This window comes from Pyrgilauda ruficollis, unplaced genomic scaffold (genome assembly GCF_017590135.1).
Source record: "Pyrgilauda ruficollis isolate IOZ18807 unplaced genomic scaffold, ASM1759013v1 scaffold206, whole genome shotgun sequence".
In the NCBI taxonomy this organism is placed as follows: domain Eukaryota; kingdom Metazoa; phylum Chordata; class Aves; order Passeriformes; family Passeridae; genus Pyrgilauda; species Pyrgilauda ruficollis.
This window is the reverse complement of record NW_024519874.1, coordinates 130,628-151,161: the sequence shown is the minus strand read 5'-3', so window position 1 is coordinate 151,161 and position 20,534 is coordinate 130,628. Positions and strand designations below refer to the sequence as shown.

At 43.4% G+C, this 20,534-nt stretch overlaps 1 protein-coding gene across 1 annotated transcript in view; it reads right to left on the bottom strand.

Annotated features, from left to right (window-relative positions):
• ATRN (attractin) overlaps positions 1–20,534 on the bottom strand; it is a 145,660-nt gene that overhangs the window by 34,984 nt on the left and 90,142 nt on the right. Inside the window, exon 25 of the mRNA XM_041467326.1 lies at positions 8,694–8,755. Within this exon, the coding sequence (XP_041323260.1) occupies positions 8,694–8,755 (62 nt within the window). The remainder of the gene's footprint in view (positions 1–8,693; positions 8,756–20,534) is intronic.

Sequence of the window (20,534 nt, the reverse complement as noted above, 5' to 3'; positions counted from 1 at the left end):
CCCTGGGGGAATTTCAAAGCCCTGTGGATGTGGCACTTGGGGACCTGGGGCAGTGGGGGCAGTGCTTGAACTTACTGATCTCAGAGGGCTTTTCCAACCTAAATGATTCTGTGATACTATGACTTGGAAATGCCTATAATTAAACACCAGGATAGACAGCAGGAACCATTCCCTGAGAAATGCAAAAGGTGAGGAGACAGTTCTTGTTGCCATATCACCATCTACAGACTATGTGATATGAAAATTCCATGCATGGGGCACAGACACCCAAAGGCAGCCAGTCAGTGATGTGATTACATTTCTCAGGCTTAGATATGCACAGAAATATCTATCATATTCACTATCATACAGCATATAATATTAAAAAATGTGCACTTGTTTGACTTGCATGGCCCTGGCACAGGTGCCCAGAGCAGCTGTGGCTGCCCCTGGATCCCTGGCAGTGTCCCAGGCCAGGCTGGACACTGGGGCTGGGAGCACCTGGGACAGTGGAAGATGTCCCTGCCCACGGGACTGGATGAGCTTTAAGGTCCCTTCCAACACAAACCATTCCATGATTTTATGATTTCAGATGCAGTTTATGTGCACCATGAGCTGCTGCCAGGGCTCATCAGTGTTTACCTCCTCAGTACACCTTTATTTGGGAAAACAAGATGGAAATCCAAAGGGCAGGGGAAAATGCCAGCAATGTCAAAAACACCATTCATCTCAAGCACCTCTGTTAAATTACCCATTTCAGAGGAGTTTCTCTGGAGGAGTTTCTCAGGAGGTCAGGCATACAGATGAAGTTGCATTGTGCCACCCTCAGCCACAAAGTCAGTCACCTTTACACAACAACACCCTCCAGTCTCGTGTATCTATCAGACAGCTCCAGAAATACAGCAAATGGAAGATACACATCAAGACATGCTGAACTGCTGTAAGGATGGCCCCTTTTTAGGAAAAAAGTGACCTAAGCAATGAAAACTCTTGGACCTCTTATTTTGGGTCGATTTCATAGAATCACAGAACCTGTGTTGGAAAAGACCTCTACGATCATAAAGTCCAACCATTATTAACTGAGTACTGCCAAGGCCACCACTAAACCATGTCCCCAGATGCCACATTTTTGGTGGCACTGTAAATATGCCTCCCTACATTTTATTTACTCCTTTGGAGAAGAAAGCTAGAGTGAAGAACTGAGAATCACCTTTACTACTAGATGCCCTTTCCAAAATGCAACACTGTGCAAGTCTGCATGTTCCAGAGTCCTTCATTGGTTTCTCTTTCCTGCCCATTTCTGGCACCACAGCCAAGACTTTCTTGAGAAAATACAGAGAGGGATTAACAATTAAAGACTAATAAAAACTTCTTCTAAAATGCTCACCACAGTACCATTGTATTTCAAAGGAACAGCACTATACATCTTTGTATTGTCACAAGGAGGCAGCAAATACCCACAAAAGCTATAAAATCACTAAGTAAATATATTCTCCTCCTTGAACTAACACCCCTTGGAAGCACTTGGGGAGAAATAAAAGGCAGAGCCTGCTGCAGTCCATCACCTGCTGGAAGAGCCCCAGGAGCACAGCAACGTCAAGATCTATTGTTGCATTTACTCAGCCTAAACCACCCTGAAATAAGTTAAAAGACCTGATGTGAGCATCAGTAGCTCTGAAGAAGGGTTTTCTCCAACTTTCTCTGGGAAAGATATGGAAGCAGCAGAAAGAAGCAGCTGCATGCAGAGATAGAGGTGTTGGGAAATGATTTGGAGTGAGAGCTGAGGCTGGCAGAGTCCTGGGTAGAGCTGCGCTCTGCCCTGCTCTCTCAACAGCTTCAGACACATCTCTGTCATGAATATCCACCTGCTTGCAAATTACTTTCAAAATAAGCATTTACTGCAGGATTTGCTTTGCCCTCTCCTCTTTTTTTCTCAAAAAATAACAGCCTGCTAAGAGCATCTTTCATCCCAGAAATCCACTCTTCACCCAATCTTCTCTCTGCAGCTTCCCCCATCTCAAATGGCTCCAGGGAGAGCTCAGAGCCCCTGGCAGGGCCTGGAGGGGCTCCAGGAGAGCTGCAGAGGGACTGGGGACAAGGCCTGCAGGGACAGCACACAGGGAATGGCTCCCACTGGCAAAGGGCAGATTGGGCTGGGATCTTGGCAAGGAATTCCTGGCTGGGAGGGTGGGCAGGGGCTGGGCTGGAATTCCCAGAGCAGCTGTGGCTGCCCCTGCATCCCTGGCAGTGTCCCAGGCCAGGCTGGACACTGGGGCTGGAGCAGCCTGGGACAGTGGGAGGTGTCCCTGCCCATGGAAAGGGGGTGCAACAAGGTGATCTTTACGTTTTCTTCCAACCCAAACTAATCTGTATTTCTGACAACTGTTGGATTTCCATTTTCCTATAGCCTGTGACACATCCAGTTTGAGACCAGTTAAATTTTTTCAACAGAAAAAAAAGGAAACCAGCAAACTCAGGTGTGGAACCAGACTGGAAGGAAAAAGAACCATTAAGAGCCACCTAACACCCTGGAGAGTTTTTCATCCCAGGGAAATTTGAACAAGACTGCATTTCAGCCAGGTTCTGCCAAGCAGAGCTGCCAGTGCCTCACGCAGTTATAAAAATTAGTGCTTACACAGCATGAATATTGCAATGCAGGGAGGAGATACATTTAAATTTTATGGACAAAAGTCTATTTGGCAAATAGCTTTATTAAATCATTCTTAATTATTCATTAGATTATTTAAGTACAATAAATGAGCAATGTGGTTATAAATAATCTCTCCTCAGCTGGCTTCAACACACACATGAAACCTCAGCTGATTAGCCTTCAGGATACCACAGGGTATTCCCACAGTGACACAAAAACCTGAACTTAAACATACTGTCTGGTTTTATTCTGGACTTTTATCTCCTTTTCACCGTGGAGAGAATATTCCCTCGACTCCTGGTATCCTTAAAGCTTTTCAAACAAGTACACTTTCATTTTAGATGTCTGGAAAACTCCATCAGTGCTTTACTGTGATGCATTCTCAGGAAGGGAGAAGAAAATCCATCTGGTGTATTAGGGCCCAATTATTAAACCCTCGTGAAATGTTTATCCACATCAGAATTGCTTGTAAAAAATGGCAGCTTTAAACACCAAAATGTACAGCAGCCTCAGTGCTAATGTGCTTTAACATATACAGGTCACTTAATAATTTCAAAAAGCACTGCCATGATTACTAGAAACACAGCCCAAGTTATTTTGATGAATTAGAAGCTATTTAAGTGCTATTTACAAGTAAATTTTAATATGCTGGAGAGCTACAGGACACATTTTAAAGTACTGGATGCATTAATCCTTGCAATAATTGGAACAAGTGTATAACATGCATGTGGTTGGTTGGGCTCTGCCAAACAGCCGCCTGCAGCCCACCAAGCCAGATTCCTGACCTCATCCTTCTGCTGAAGTTGGCACAAGGCTCAACAAGCCACAGCTCACCTTTGTTATGGCAGAGGAGGGCAGTGGAGGCAGGGAAGGGGCTGGGGTACAGGGGCAGGGGTTACACAGTTAAACCCAGGTGGAAATTAAGCACTGCAAACCCACTCAAACCCTTTCTCTTCTCCCCCACCCTGGTGGCGTGGGGAGGAGAATCAGATGTAAAATTTGTAGGCTGAGAGAAGAACAGTTTAATAATGGAAAACAAATTAAAATACAATAAGTAGCTAATAAAAATAATGATATTGAAAAGAGAAATGAAAGAAACCAACCGAAGAGCTGATGCACAATAAAACTGCCCAGCACCTGCTGACCAGTGCCAGCCCCCCTTCCCAGATCACACCCCTGCAGGTAACTCCCCCAGTTTACACACTGGGCATGGTGCTCTGAGCTGTGGAATATCCATTTGGCCAGTTGGGCTCACCTGCCCCAGCTATGATCCCTCCCAGTTTGAGTAACTCCTCACTGGCAGATCAAGAGAAAAAAACTGAAACCAGCAAACTTCTGAGAAACACAACTTAGCCAAACCTAAATAGCAACACCCATTGGTGTATTATCAACATTATTCCAACTCTGAACCCAAAACACAGCACTAGGGATGTGGCACCTGGGGACCTGGGGCAGTGGTGGCAGTGCTGGGGGGTGCCTGAACTCACTGATCTGAAGGCTTTTCCAACCTCAGTGATCTTATGGTTCTATTCTACCATTATGGAGGATGAAGTAAAGAGTGCTGAGAACATGGAAAGAAGGAAGTTATGGATGCTGAACTGATAACCTTCTTCATTTTGTTAGAAATAATGTGAAGATATTTCCAAGCTTTTCCTTTTTCTAAAAAAAAAACAAAGGGGACTGAGACTGTATTTTAAGCACATATTTAGTAATGCCATTGTGCTGCAATAAAAAATTATTTAATAAGCAACAAGAGTAAATAAAATATCTGCATCATAACTACAGATTTGAATTACTGCAGGAGGCCATTCCCACTTAATGAAAACACTGGGAAAATACATATAGTCAGGGAAAACAATATACAACACATAAAACCACCTGCCTGAGTCTTGTACTGAACAAACAGTGCTCCTACTCAAGTTTTTCTGAGGAGCAAGTCCAATTATTTGTATCAAACTAAAACAACACCATTTCCATTTGATATTCAGACCCTAATAGGGGCACATGAGGTTTGACGTGCCACCACAAAAACACTAAACTGGTAGCTTTTGTTCCATTTGTGAAATAACACCCATTTCTCTAAGAATCATTGTAAGGCTTCAGTGGGACATGTTGGATCATGGAATCACACACTGCTTTGGCCTGGGAGGGACCTTATCCAGCTTCAACCACCCTGCCATGGGCAGCAACACCTCCCCCTGGACTGGAGCAGACACTGGACTCCCTTAGAAGGGTGTTTCAAGGACAGATAATGAAGACAAGACAAACAGCAGGCAAGAAACAAAATGAGCTGTGCATGTGAGACCCAGCAGAAAAGTGCAGTAGAGGACACCTGAGGAATGTGGAAAATCCATGCAGTAAAGCTCAGGATGAGATCACAGAATGGAATCATGGAGTGGTTTGGCTTGGAGACCTTAAAAGGCCATCTAGGCCAAGCCCACTGCTGTGAGCAGGAACATCTTCAACCAGGTCAGACTGCTCAGGGCCCTGTCCAGCCTGGAGTGGAATGTTTCAATGATGGGGTATCCACCCTTCTCTGGAAGCCTACTCCAGTGTCTCACCACTCTCACCATAAAAATTTCTTCCCTCATCTAGTCTTAATAGACCGTCTTTCAATTTAAAGTCATCACCCTTTGTTCCATCATTACAGGTCCCACTTAAATGTCCATCCCCATCTTCCTTTGAACCCCTTTTAAGGATGTAGAGATCCCAATAAGGTCTTTCAAGTGCTGTCGAGGCTGAAGGTTGAAAGGAAGAAAAGGAAAAGGGAAGAATGGAAGACGGGAAGAGAAAGAAAAAGGTGGAAAGAAAAAGGGGGAAGGATTATTGGGCAGTAATATGTGCTTACAAGGCCACAAATATTTTTACATCTTCTGTACATAAAGGTACACTGGTGATTAATACCTGTGACAAGTGTGCTGGCTATTTTTTGGAAGATAAGTAAGCACAGATATGAATAAAAAATGTTCACTAGAAATTGTCAAGCTATGTACTGAAAGACAGCTGCACAATCTGTAAATTAAAGAGCTGTGTTATGAAAAGCAGAGAGGAGGAAAGAGAAAACCAGTTTCCTTGCAGTTCATTAGCTTTGCAAAGGTTAATAATGGTTGGAATATAATTTCTCCTCTGGTTCTGATTATAATGCAATATTAACGACCTTGGAACTTCACCGTTCTACCCAACCTTTATCCACTGACATTTTCTTAGCTTAAAATAACACATTCATGTGTACAAACTACGGGTCATACACAGCCCCCTGCCTGGCTTGGTGCTGAACTCCAGGAATCCAACAGCCCCTCTAAATGCGAGGCACAGCCCTCTGATCACAGCAGCCAGCTCCTACTTGAAATGAAAACCAGTCCTGTGTCCTGCTCCACACTGCCTGCTGCTGTTGGAATGCATGACCAGGCTCCTGCTTTTCCATGCCCCTGTGCACCCCACAGGCAGCCCAGCCAGTGTCTGGGATACCAAAACTCAGCAGTGCTGGGGTTTGGCAAGCCCACAGCACTTTGCAAGGACTGCACTGACCTAATTCATCTCAAATGTCAGCAGTGAAATTGAAAATCCCTCAGAGTCCCTTCCAGGTGCGCCACACAGCCCAAGGCAGAGATGATGCCACCAGCTGCACAGCAGAAAAGCAGAGTTAGGATGGACTTGCAACCAAGTGGGGCAAGTGGCTTCCAGAATATAGAAATGTGCTACAGCATCTCCAGCTCAGAAAGATTTCCCAAATTCATAGACTCACAGAATGGCTTGGGTTGGAAGTGATCTTAAAAATCACCTTGTTCCAACCCCCCTGCCATGGGCAGGGACACCTTCCACTGTCCCAGGCTGCTCCAAGCCCCATCCATCCTGGCCTTGGACACTGCCAGGGATGGGGCAGCCACAGCTGCTCTGGGCAATTCCTGCATTTCCTGCAGAACAGCAAAATGAAGCAACACGCTTAAATGTGCAAACAGAAAGCATCTAAACATCTATTTTCCAGAACAACATCTCTTCAGGTATCCATTACACCTAAAAAATTGATACATATCCCCGATTTTGAGTTTGGTGTTAACGATACCAACTGGTTTTAGGTTTTCACAAAGCATTTTCCCTGCCTCTATTTTAGGGAGCAAATTCTCAGCCAACTGTTGCTTATTAACAGTACAGGGGGCTCTCAGGTATTACTTATTTATGGTCTGCCTTGGATCCCACAGTAATTGTGAAATGTGCCCTAGAGCATTAAAAATGCAAATGTTTCAATAGTTTCCCCTACATCCAGTGAGATGAATCACACTGTTCTAATCCACTGGTTAATTAGGGAGTTATGGTGACTGTAAAATAAAACACCTGGAGAGAAGCTTAGGAGTAGTGAAAGAATCAAAGAATTTCTAGCACATTATAAATGCTTAACTGGAAACACCAGTAAACTGTCTTCTCCCAAATCCACATGTTATTATTCCTCTGGCTTGTTAGGATGTTAAATAATATTGCAACATTACTTCTCAAGGAGATCCATGTGATAACAGTGATGGAGGAAAGAAAACTTGCAGCCTTTGGACATGTATGTTCAGCTGCATGTGCTCACTGAAGCACACAGTGCACTTACCTTCTGCTTTAGCCTGGAACTGGAATCATGGGAGGATTTGGGTTGGAAGGGACCTTAAAGCCCACCCAGTGCCACCCCTTCCACAGCAGGGACACCTCCCACTGTCCCAGGCTGCTCCAGCCCCAGTGTCCAGCCTGGCCTGGGACACTGCCAGGGATGCAGGGGCAGCCACAGCTGCTCTGGGAATTTCTTCCAATAAGTAATCTGGAGCAATTCCTCATCCTGAGGAGTTTAAACCCTCATGTGCAGATGTAGTTGGGTCTGTAAAGCACTAATGGACAGGTTTTGTAGTGCAGATTTATCTTATGCAATTAGAAAATAACTAAGGAACCAACTGCTTCCCCCTTCATTTTCCTAATAAGCAATTACCCTGCCACAAAGATTTTTAGGGAAGATGTTGGCTGTGATTAATTCAGCAAAACAAATTGTTAAGTCTGAGCCAGGAGTAACAACCTTCTCTGCTCCAATGGCAGGAGGGTGGTGGTTCAAACCCACTGATTCCCAGGGACTGCACTAAAGCAGATTCTACTCTCTAAAAGCTCCATATGAAAAAAAAATTTGATATAAACCACTTGTCTGAAGGATCTGTCTGGAGGTTCTTGCTTTAATTAAATTTAGCATGAAATCTAAAGCAAGATATTATTCTCACTGCTCATTTTATACCAGGCATAATATTGCCTACTTTAGAACAGGCTGTAAGACCTGGGGCAGTGTTTACTCCATGTATATCCCTCCTGTAGGACTCCTTATCGATCAGGTATTGGTTTACACTTCTGGAGTATCAGCAGTCCCGAAAACAGAGGCCAATACACTGGATTCTGAAGCTTTGAAGAGAGGGCCTGCTGTGCTTTGGAGCTCTTTCACCTCTTTGTTAGGTCTGTATTTTTTGGAGGAATAAAGAGGAGACTGGTATTGAAATGGTTTCTGTTGGTTCCCACTCTGAGGGAATCATCAGCTCACTTGGCACTAAGAAATGAACTTAGAGCTGTGTGTGAAAACCAGAAGTATTTGGCTTCTATTGAACTGTAACATATGCTTGTATTTAAATTCACATACTTTCAGAGTTCAGTTTAAAATCAAAAGGTGGTACCTAAAGAGCTGGAAATTACACCAGACTTAACTCTTTGCAAAATAACTCCCCTACTTTATGACAACCTGCAGTAAGTCACACACATCTGTGGCAAGTCAATGTTTTCTACATCCTCTCCAAAGGAACTTCTCCTTTTCCAAAAGCCTCTCCCAGCCCCATCCTCCCTTTCCCTGCATGCACTGGCATCACACAAAGATGTGCAGACAATTAATTTTCTTAACATAATTCCTAATTAAATATTTAAATCAGAGTGAAGATTTCCATTTTCTAGGCTGTGCTGTAAGCAGGATATTTAAGTTAAAAAAAAACAGACCAAGAAGAACCCAAATTCGGAAGCCCAGAACCTAAAGAAGTAACATTTAGCTGTCTTAAATGAAAAGTACCTGAAAAATGTCACAAAGAACTGCACCAGGTCCATAAAGTTGCTGTGCTGTGAGAATGCAATCTGCAAAAGAAAAGCAAATGCTTTCTGTTACTTACTGGAAAGAAAATTCATATTTCAAGATATGTAAAAAGGATTTAAAATTACAATGAAAAGCACCTTTATTCAGATCAATTCATATTTTTCAACACTGCTTTTGAAAAAGAATGGAATTTTCATATTGTTTTGAAAATGTATATCCCAGAAATGAAGCTGAACAAGCAACTCTGTCTCCCAGCCATGTTCCAAGAAATATTCTTCAGTGCACATTGAAGAAAACAGTGCTTCAAAAACTTAGAACAGATTTCACAGAGCTGCACATAATCTTTAATGAAAAGTGAAAATCTTTAATTATTGTTTACACAGCAACCCAAAATTTAATATTTACATTTCAAACAATATCCAGACAACAAAATCTCCTCGAAAAAGGAACTTACACCAAGAGCTGCAAAGAGGCACGAAACACAGAAGATGATAGAAACTGTGAAAACAGCTATGGCATTCATCTTAGCTCACTGCCCTGCAATCCCACGGCAGAGCAGGAAAAACACCAGAACATTTGGGACAAAACCAGAGGGAAGAGGCCAACAGGAAACTGGGAGGTGGTTAGAGGCAAAAGGGAAGATTAGGGAGCCTGGGTAAAAATAACAACGTGGAGGGGAGGCGAGCCAAGAGAAAAGCAACTTGTGCAATATTAGGGATCAGAAGCTCTTTCCAGGTACCTCCTATTTCCTCTGCCTATCAATCTCTCAGCACCACAACAGCTATTAACTCTTTCATGAAGTAACAGAATGTATTCAGAATTGAAGTGAAATCTGCACTGACAAAAGCTTGCACGGATATTAAATCCATTTCTGGTGTCATTTGTTGTTTTTCTCCCTTAATAAACAGTACTTATGGCAACATTAGCATAAACATAAATCCCTCCTCCCAGCAATAGCCACATCCCAGAATTCATGAATAGGTGTAAAGTGAGTAATTGCTTGGGTTTCTGTTGTTCTGGAACATTTTCTGTGGTCATATTTGCTTTAAATATCCATTGTAACTTGGTACAGAAGCTGCCCCAAATAGTTTTCTTATCAATTGAAATATTTTGAAGTTGAGAGTTCCTTTGCAGTTCACAACCACTGTGTGGCTGGAAAGTGAACTCCAAACCTGCACACCAGATGCTGCAACATCAACAGTCCTGCCTATACAAGACAAGAAAACACAGAGTTTCTTGTTGATTTTTGCTTCTGAAGTGCTTCCCAATAGTCTCCTGATTATTAAAAGAGAGTGAGCAAGATTTCACTTTTTGTGTAAAAAATCAGTGCCTAGTAACTAAAGTGGTACAGTATTTGCATAAATGGATATTCTGGAATAAACGTCATATTCTGGAATGCCTTTAAGGCAAAGATAATGCTTACTGAAATATCTCACCACAAAATACAAACATGTAACACAGCCAGTATAAAAAAAACCAACTTTTCATATTATTTCTGAGAATAACCATGATGCTGAGTGACTATAAGAGACGCATTTCAAAATAAAGCCCTTGTTATGTATCAACAATCCTTTAGTAAAAAAAAGAAAATTAAAAGCACAAAGGAATCATTGACAGGCCAGTCCCTGGTGGATGACCATCAGGATCAGTTTCAATGATGGAAACCAAAACCTGCTCCCATCAGAAGAAACAAGAAACTATTATTTTTAAAATAAGAGTGATTCTATTAAAGATTAATGAGACTGTTACCAGAGAAGGGCTTCTCATTTTTTGGTAACAACTGCAGGAAACAAATAAAAACAAAAACAAACAAACAAAAAATAATGTAGGTTTATTTCACACAGAAGCCTTACAAATGCTTTACCAGTGGTGATTATTTTCTCTACCTGTTGGAGTTCTTCTCCTATAAAGCCCAACTGAGGATCTGTACCTCATACAAGGATTAAAAAAAACAGGCTGTTTCTACAATTTATTCCTCACAAGCTGAAAACACTTTGTGCCATCAAACCTGACCAATCTGTGTCACAGGCAATTTGGTCTCATAATTGTTAATGGTTTGCTTACTTAGAGCTTAATTTCCCCTAATATAATCTGTTCCCAGGACTTAATTAATTCAGTTACATTGAAAGTTTGGTTGGAAATAGCTGTTGAAAGTAGGCTGTTCATTCTGGATCCATGAAAAATATGGCACCAATTTCTTAGCAGGCCGGGTTTTTAATTAAGTTTAGCTGACAGTAAAAGATTCATTTATCCATTCTCAAAAAATGAATTCTGTACCAAAGCCTGAAGCAGCTTAAGTGCAGGAAAGCTCCGTGGGGCTCGTTTTGGGGACCTGGAAAGGCTCCCCCAGGTACAGGGCAGAACCTGAACTCAGCTGCACCATCAAATCCCCACTAGCACATCACAGAATCCCAGAATTGTTCAGATTTAGGCTCTGTGCCCATCCAGTGCCACCAACCCCAGCACTGCCACATCCACAGGGCTGTGAAATCCCTGCAGGGGGAGGACTGGACTGGGGACTCCAGCCCTTTCTGGGAAGACATTTCCCCTAACATCCACCTAAAACCTCTCCCTGGGCACACCTGGAGTCCCCTCAGCCACTGTGCAGCAGCACCCCAGGTCCTCTTCCATGGAGCAGCTCCCTGACCCTTCCCAAGCCATCCAAGAGGTTTCACACCCTGTTCTCACACTTAACCATGGTAATTCCACAGAAGTGACAAAGCTGGTGTTTATCTGATCTGGAAAGGTACCCTGGAGAGCACAACCGCCTGTCCTGCTTTTCCTGTTGCCACATGGTTTGAAGTACTAAAATAATCCACCTGCTTTCCAGAGAACCAGAAGTAGCTGGCTGCATGGACTAACAAAAGTTTATATCATATGATTTGCATAAAATATGAAGCCAAGAAGAAAATTTGGCTTCCTTTAACTAGCCAACATCTAAAAATTGCACTGGCTTTGAAATCAGTACACACAAATTTCAAAGGAGTTAATGGCAAATGACTTGGCCACAAAATAACAGAAGCAAAGGAAAAGTATATTTGAACCCAACAGACATTTCAGTAACAGTTGGTGTTTCAAACTCAAAATATTGCTTTAGCTAAACCACAGCCTGTGGCTGACAGAAATTTTGAAAATCTAATTAGAACAATTACATACCAAGACTTGGTTTACATAAGCACCAGAGTTTGTTCTTCAAGAGAAAAGAAATCTGAAAATAATTTGAGATAACTATTTTGTATTAAAGTAGGCCAACTAAGACCTAAGTTCACCTTAAACCTATACATGCAACAATACCTAAAATTATTTAAACCTCCCATCTTGTGATCTGCAAGTGTTCTGAACTCTTTAAAAACAAATGAGATTCACATACCACTAAGAAAAATCAGTCCACAGCTAAATAAGAAATTATGTAGAAATTTTTTGTTAAATCCAGCAAGAATTAAATTTGAATAACACCTCCCATTTAACTGTAATAAACAGATGTACAGATAATTCAGCACAGCATAACTCTTTCCACTTTTGCTGGAAGTTACTGATATTCTATAGGAAGCCAAACTATTCACCACAATGGGATTAGGACAACAGCTTCTCCAAATTCAAATAATTTCCAATATTATACATAATATTAGCACCCCTAATCTAAAATGAACAAAAGAACTGAAAATGTAATAGCTGGGGTTGTTGCAAAAGGCTCTGGGCAGACCTTGCAGGGCCTGAGGGGGCTCCAGGAGAGCTGCAGAGGGACTGGGGACAAGGCCTGCAGGGACAGCACACAGGGAATGGCTCCCACTGGCAAAGGGGAGATTGGGCTGGGATCTTGGCAAGGAATTCCTGGCTGGGAGGGTGGGCAGGGACTGGGCTGGAATTCCCAGAGCAGCTGTGGCTGCCCCTGCATCCCTGGCAGTGCCCAAGGCCAGGCTGGACACTGGGGCTGGAGCAGCCTGGGACAGTGGGAGGTGTCCCTGCCCAGGGATGGGCTTTTTCCCACCCAAACTATTCTGGGATTCTGTGAATGTACTGAGTCATATTTCAAGTATGGCAATTTCATACCATAATTTGGTACATTTTGGGTCTCTAAACACTTGAGAAAACATGAACAAGCACAGAAAATAGTGTTTCCACTACTTTTTTACCTTGGTAACAACTCAGGATTATTAGCACATTATATTTCTATTTTTCTTCACAAATACATAAAGTGACTAAATTCCCACCGGTAGTGCCTTCCTTTTTGTCCCTAGTTTATATCAGAGATGAGAAAAAGAGAAACTGAAAATTATATTTTGTACAGGACATGCTCCTAGAATAGAACTGTGCAAGAAAGAAAAATAAAATTGTAATTAACTTCTGAAACCAGAGTGACCCAACAGAGACAGCACAATGTGATTCTGGCTCCCAGAGCTTGGGGCTTGCTGTGAATTCAGAAGATATCAAAAGGTCCAACTGCTACATCCATTAACCTTGCCTGGCAGGTGGGAGAATGCTGCAGCACTTGTGTTATGAAAGTCTACAGGACCTCACAGAAATTTAGAGGTTTTGGGTGCTTTCTGCTTTTTATTTCAATCTAGCCGTAGCACCAAACTTAACGAACAAAAAGCAGCAGGGGAAAGTGGAAAGCTGGGAGTTCCACAGGCTTCCAGTGAAAGAAAGCCACAAGCCAAACAAGCTGCAGGTGACATTTATGCACATTCTCCTCTATTTCTCCCCCAAAACTCCACTGTCTTGTCTCTTTTTTCCCATGGTTAGAGGCAAGGATTCAATCTGACCTTGGCGAATACAGACAACACTTACAGGACGCCGTGGCCTGAATGCTGAGTGCCTGTGCCTTTGTCAAAGGACCTGCTGTAAAACAAAGGGGCTTTAAGTATTCTTGAGCGATGCCAAAGTCATCAAAACATTCATTCTGCCCTCTAGAATAATGCTGGGGGGAAACTTCTCTTCTGCCCAGGAGTATTGTCATTGCCTGTTCCAGTTCTCCTTGAGACACAAACTCAGTGTGCTCTGATGGAACTCCTGGCCAAGGCCCACGCTGCTCCTGGTGCTCCCCACTCCAGAGGAGCACTCAGCCAACTCCAAGGGCCCTGGCTGCGAGGTTTTGGGAAAGAATGTGCCAACACAGCAATCCAGCTCCACCACCTGAGCACGGTCTCAGTCCTGCCATGTGCTGCTGCTTCCTGTGTTCTGTGAACGTCTTTAATGAGCCATGGAAGTCATTAAGGCAGCAGAGAGCTAATCACAGGAATGAAGGGCAAAAAGCCTTTCAAAAACACCCCTCAGAAGCTGGGCTTTGGAGCTGACCCTGCTCACTGAGGGATGAGCAAACACAGCAGCAGCCTGAGACCAGCCTTTTTCAGGCAGGTGGCTCTTAAACAATCTCAGCAATGTCAGTTCCAAGGAACACTTTCCAGAAGGAATCGTTTGTTCCCCTCTGTGGGTGATTTGTGGGATTCAGGCACAGATTATGACATCCAAATCCAGGGTCACAGGGGCATTCCCATCAGCCCTTTACACTCAATGGAAACCTCATTTGTGGTTCAGCTGACCAAGGCAGGTGCCTCATAACAAATAACAAAAAATTATTACCTGACCAGTTCCATAACAGAACTGTAAATACTGAGGCACACAAAGACATCTATTTGTAGACCCCTAAATTTAGTTAGTTGAAATTTCCATGGTGCATCCTTGCACTTGGCTTCATGGATGCACTGGAAGCTCCATTTGTTGACTAAAGAGGAGTAAAAGCTATTGCAGCTGCCCTGGGACACCTCACCTGGCCTCCAGCTGCTGCTCCAGAATCACAGAATGGGCTGGATTGGAAGGGACCTTAAAGCCCATTTCATTCCACTCCCTGCCATGGGCAGAGACACTTCCCACTAGACCAGGGTGCTCCAAACCCCATTCAACAGCTTTTGGCGAATCCCCACCCCAGTCACACCACAGAAGCAGAAGGACATTCTCTTGCAGAGGCACCACAGATCTCTGTTTTAAATGAACAGCAAAACTTCACCCAAACTTGGAGGTTAGGTAGAAAATTTAACCTGATGCACAGGGAAAGATTCTCTAGGTGGAAAGTTAAACCTTAGGTTTCAGAGAAAAATGGATCTTAACAAGAGTTAATTGTAACTTGAAAAACTCAAACGCACAAGTTGAAGTGGAGCATGATTCGGAGGTGGGAGACCCCAGAGAGTTTGTAATGCACCTGATGCTTTGGTGTGGACATCAGAAGCAGCAGTGGAAGGGGCTCTGAGCTCTCCCTTGAGCCTTCTCTTCCCCAGGCTGAACACTCCCAGCTCTCATTCTGTCTGCAGAGCAGAGAGGCTCCAGCACCTGGAGCACCTCCACAGCCTCCTCTGGACCCATTCTTCATCTACTGAACAGTTCACCCATCAAATCCACCTTTCTCCAAATCAGAGAGAAATTGGTGCAGCTGAAGAGGTTCCCATGCTCACATTTGCATTCTACAACAAGCAAAAATTTAACCCTCACTCAAATTTGATTTTCACACCTACTACTCCGAGGTGTGTAGGAGTACATCCTTCATGTACTCACTCTGCTCCTGCATGAATGATGAAAGAGATTAATGACTTATTCCTCACCTGGTGCAATATTAACTGAGCCATTGAGCTTTATGGCACAAATAGTCGCTACCGTGCAAATATAAAACCTGCTTCACTTCTGAACTTATTCTGAGATGAAAATCGATTTACATTCCAATACTGTGCTGCCTTCCTGCAGTAGTCACAAATTGTCACTTCTCAGCTAATTGGCTGCAGTCAGCAGTTGGCTCAGAAATGCCAATTATATGTGTTTTGTCTTCCCATGTGAACTCTCTCATGTTGTGCAGAGAGAACACAGGCACGACTGTCTCTAAATTAAAAATAGTGCTTAAGATGTGGTCCCAAATTTCACAGCATCCCAGAAATTATCACACAAATTTGACAAACGAGAAGTATTTGTTCAATAAACAGCCAGTGGCTGAACTGTGATGCACATCTAAATTTAAAGAGCACTAGGAAATAAAATTCTGCAAAGTCCCATAACTGAAACAGCAAACTCAGCTCAGACCCTGCACACCTCCACATGACAGAAATGTGCCCCAAGAAAGTCAAGGCAGGGCCAGAAAAAACTCAATTCTTTTGAGTCCTCAGTGAATTCTGAACTTCTCATTTCTTCTTTCAGACCCTGAGGGACTGGAGCGTGTGCAGGGCAGGAAACAGAGCTGGGAAGGGGCTGGAGAATTCCTGAGGAGCTGGGAAGGGGCTGGAGAATTCCTGAGGGAGCTGGGAAGGGGCTGGAGAATTGCTGAGGAGCTGGGAAGGGGCTGGAGAATTGCTGAGGAGCTGGGAAGGGGCTGGAGAATTGCTGAGGAGCTGGGAAGGGGCTCAGCCTGGAGCACAGGAGGCTCAGGGGGACCTTGTGGCTCTGCACAGCTCCTGCCAGGAGGGGACAGCCGGGGGGTCGGGCTCTGCTCCAGGGAACAGGGACAGGAGCAGAGGGAACGGCCTCAGGCTGGGCCAGGGTGGCATTGGGGAAATTAGGGAAAGGGCTGCACAGCTCTGGCGTAGCTGCCCAGGGCAGTGATGGAGCATCCTTCCTTGGAGGGACTGAAGAGCCATGTACATGTGGCACTTGGGGACATGGGTCAGTGCTGGCTTTGGCAGTGCTGGGGAACAGCTGGACTTGGTCTTAGAGGGTTTTACAACATAACTGATTTTGTGACTCTGCAATTGCAACAATTATTCTGGAGACAAGGAAGCTCTGAAGTCCTTGGAAAAAGTGGTTAAAAATAAAAGTTCCTAAATCTTGAGACAGAAGACACGTCACCAGTAGGAAAATACTCCAATCCTCTGAGTTCCAGTTCATCAAGCACCTCCCTCCAGTCCCAGCTGCTGCAGATGCATTTGGGAAGGATCCCACTGCACTTGGGAAGGACTCCATTGCATCTGGGAAGGATCCCATTGCACTTGTGAAGGAAGGAGGGATCCCGTTGCCCTTGTGAAGGAAGGAGGGACCCCGTTCCTGGCTCCGTGCCCAGCAGAGCTCTGGCGCCGTCTGCGTGCAGGCTCGGTTACATTCAGCAGCGTGCTGACTATTGCTGGAGAGGTTCAGCATGGAGAAAATTAAAACTTTAGCACGTAACAGCTCAAACTCCCACTCAGACCCTTGAAGTCCAGTAAAAATGAGCTTTATAGTCTACTGAGCTTCAAAGGAATAAAAGTTGTTTTCCTAAACAGCAGGTGATGTAAGTACACAAGAGGGAATCAAGAATAAAAAGTATAAAACAGCCAAAGCAATATTTGCAAGTTTCTTTTTTAAGGGTTCAATATAGCTGACAGATGGAAACAGGCAAAACTTTCTGTCTTGCATCATTTCTGACCAGACAAAACGGGGAAAAATGCAAGACAGAGCTGAGGGTTGCAGTAGTGTTAATGGGGAAAACAAGCTCTGTCTCCTTCCCAAGGAGGCTGTGAGTTCCAAGGATCATATTGGATGAGAAATTTAACATGTTCATTGACATGTAGCAAAACATCCTGTAATATGCCAGCTGCAGGAATCTCATCTTTAATAAAACAAAGCGTAATTGTATATATATTTATACATATTACATATAGAATCATAGAATGGTTTGGGTTGGAAGGGACCTTAAAGATTATCTAGTTCCAGCCCAAAACTAAATAGGTATTTATATAAATAATCAAATTAAAATACCTTTGAATTACAACATTATCACATTATTACACAACACTGAAGCCACAAGTCATTTGAAACATCACATCACAACCTGAAGTGGCAGTAATTAAAACTCCCCAAATTTACTTTAAACAAACCACAAAGCATCAGGATCAGTTTTAAGGAGCCATGAAATCAGACCCATAGAGCTGGGCTGTTTTATTCATCACAGGTTTTTCTGCTGAGAGCCTTAGCTATGATTTGGTGTTCAAGAAATCTTAAAAAATAAAGACTGAAAAGACTAAAGATTAAATGTGAAAAAAATAACCATGCTGGGTAGGGCAGAATGAACAACTTTCTGTAAGCTCTCAGATTTGCATTAAAAAGGCCAGGTAGTCACTGCCTATCACTAAAAGATTTCTAGAACACGTAATTCACCCTTTTATCATGAAGAATTTCCCAGTAAAATACTGAAGTGACAAATCAATTGATGGAATTTACTTCAATCCTCAGTCAAGATATTAACGTAATTTATTGATACTTTTGGTCCCAGTGTGGGAAGGTGGATGGTGCTAATCTTGCATGCAAAACAGACTGGTTTAAAGAAGTAACTGTACACGACACATAACTCAAAAAAATAATTTAAGAGAGAACCAATTTAAGAAAAAACCCCTGTGAAATCCCCAATCATGCCAGAAATTTATTCGTATACATGACTGTGACAGTACTACCATGCCCTGACGCCTGCTCTTGCTCACCAACACTGCTGGGAGCAACATTTGCCAATACACTAAAAACAGTCAAAATCTTATTAATACAAAGTCAGGAAAATAAGTGAGAGAAAAAGAAGTTTTCAGGACATTCCAGGGATATTTTTTTCCCCAAAAGAAGCTCCACAGTCAGCTGAGAGCTGTCAGTGGAGTGCTGGTGTCTCTGGCTCTGTGTTTGGGAGCTAAACCAGGCACAGGCATTTGCGTTTGTCACCCTGTCCTGGGGTGACTTTATGATGCTCACATCCCCATTGGTCTGTTTAGCCCAGAAATGAGTTTTGCACCTTTAGGCTGGTTCTGAGAGTGCAGGGGGAGAGAAGAAGCCACAGTTTGTTTTCAGACACTGCACTCACTGCTCCACATCCTGGCTCCTGGACTGTGTTATCTGCAGATGGACAGACAGCAGGACAGAGCTCTCCTTTGCTCTTAGTTAGTTTTTAGCTCGCTGAGGCAATGAAGTTTCCTGGGTTGTGGTTCTACTCTTTCTTTGGAGCGGTTTAAACCTGCTCTGGCCTGAACGCCCTGAACACCACCGGCAGCTCCAGCTGTGGCCACCGGGCCGGGCCGCGGCATTTCCAGCGCCGGAGGGGCTGATCAGAGACTGAGTGAGTCGAGCTGCAGCCCACGGAGGGACTTTGAGTGTGTCATCTCTGCACAACGGCGAGAGCTGTTATTGTTCAGTATTGTTCAATTTTTGTGCTGGTGAACGCTCTGCCTGTTAAATAAAGGTTTTTTCCACTTTTCTCCAAGGAAATCTTTTCCCGAACCAGCTGGGGGAAGGGTCGCTTGAATTTGCTTTCTAGAGGGACCCCAATTTGGAGGTTTTCTCCCAAATTTGCCCTAAACCAGGACACACCCTCTCTTAGTTCTGGATATATTTCCCTTGTGGTTTAGCCAGGCTGAATCCACTGTCGCATTTCAGTGGGTGGTTTCTTCCATTTTACTGCCAATACACTTTTCTTTCCTTCATTAACTCTGCTCACTATTCTGACTCTGTAAATAAGCTTTTGTATAAAGAAAAGTATCTTGCTCTTTCAGCTTCTCAGCAATGGCCCACAACACTCATTTTCTGAAATATATTTGAATTTGGGGTCTATATTTACATTCTCTGGTGGGTTATGGTATTTTCAAGAGTTATTCATCACAGAAATACAGCAACTTCAAGCAACCAACACTGGCCTCACCCAGAAGAAATTAATGCCTTATTCGGACTTAGCTTCCACAGAAAATTAATTCTGCAATTTTTTAATATATTTTCCAGCCCTGCATTCAAAAAGAGAGAAAAAAATCAGTTTCCTTAAAATTAAGGCAATCAATATATATGTCACTGTCAGATCTCAATAAAACACAACCCAAGAAATGCTCCTGATATTATAAAATCTGAATTGCAGACTGTCGCTCTCTGGTATCTTGTAACTTTTCTTATTTAAGCAGCTGAAGTTTTGCAACAGGCATTCAAAGACTTCCAGTGCTGTAGAAAGGTATCACAATAAATCTCACAAAAGTTATGTGAGTCACTACAGCTCATCCCAAGAAATCCCAAACAGCAGATGTAAAATCCCAAGACTTCATTGGTTGCCCCTTCAAATGCCTAAAGGAGCTCCAGGAGAGCTGCAGAGGGACTGGGGACAAGGCCTGCAGGGACAGCACACAGGGAATGGCTCCCAGTGCCACAGGGCAGGGCTGGGTGGGATATTGGCAATTAGGAATTGTTCCCTAGCAGGGTGTGAGGCCCTGGCACAGGGTGCCCAGAGCAGCTGTGGCTGCCCCTGGATCCCTGGCAGTGTCCCAGGCCAGGTTGGACACTGGGGCTGGAGCAGCCTGGGATAGTGGCAGGTGTCCCTGCCATGGCAGGGCTGGGATGAGATGATCCTTCATCTCCCTTCCAACCCAAACCATTCCATGAATCTCTGATAAAAATCCACCCCTCCCTCCCAACACAGCACCTGGGGAAAATCTGGCATGAACAATTTTCAGGATTGTTCACGCTACAACCTCCTGCAAAAAGGACTGAAGTGGCACCACCTCCTGCCAAGGGTTAACTGCCTGTGAGAGAAATCCTCCTTTTAAAGGATTTAAGAAGGTGCTAACAAAAATATTACTTAATCGAAAAGGGAACAACTTCTAAAAGGAGAAAAATGTCATCAGTTGATGCCAAAAATAAGGTGGCAGGAGCAGATAAAACACCAGCAGCTGTTTCATGTTTTAAAGGACCATTTAACTGTTCTGTTTTAAATCTTTCCATCCCACAGTAGAAGATGTCAGTTTGCCTATTCTGAAAAATCAGCATGTAATTGCATGACTCCAAAAGTAATTACATTCAACAGCAAATTTCATCAGATTAACAAATTGATTTACGTTTCGTTGTTGGGTTTCAAGAAAA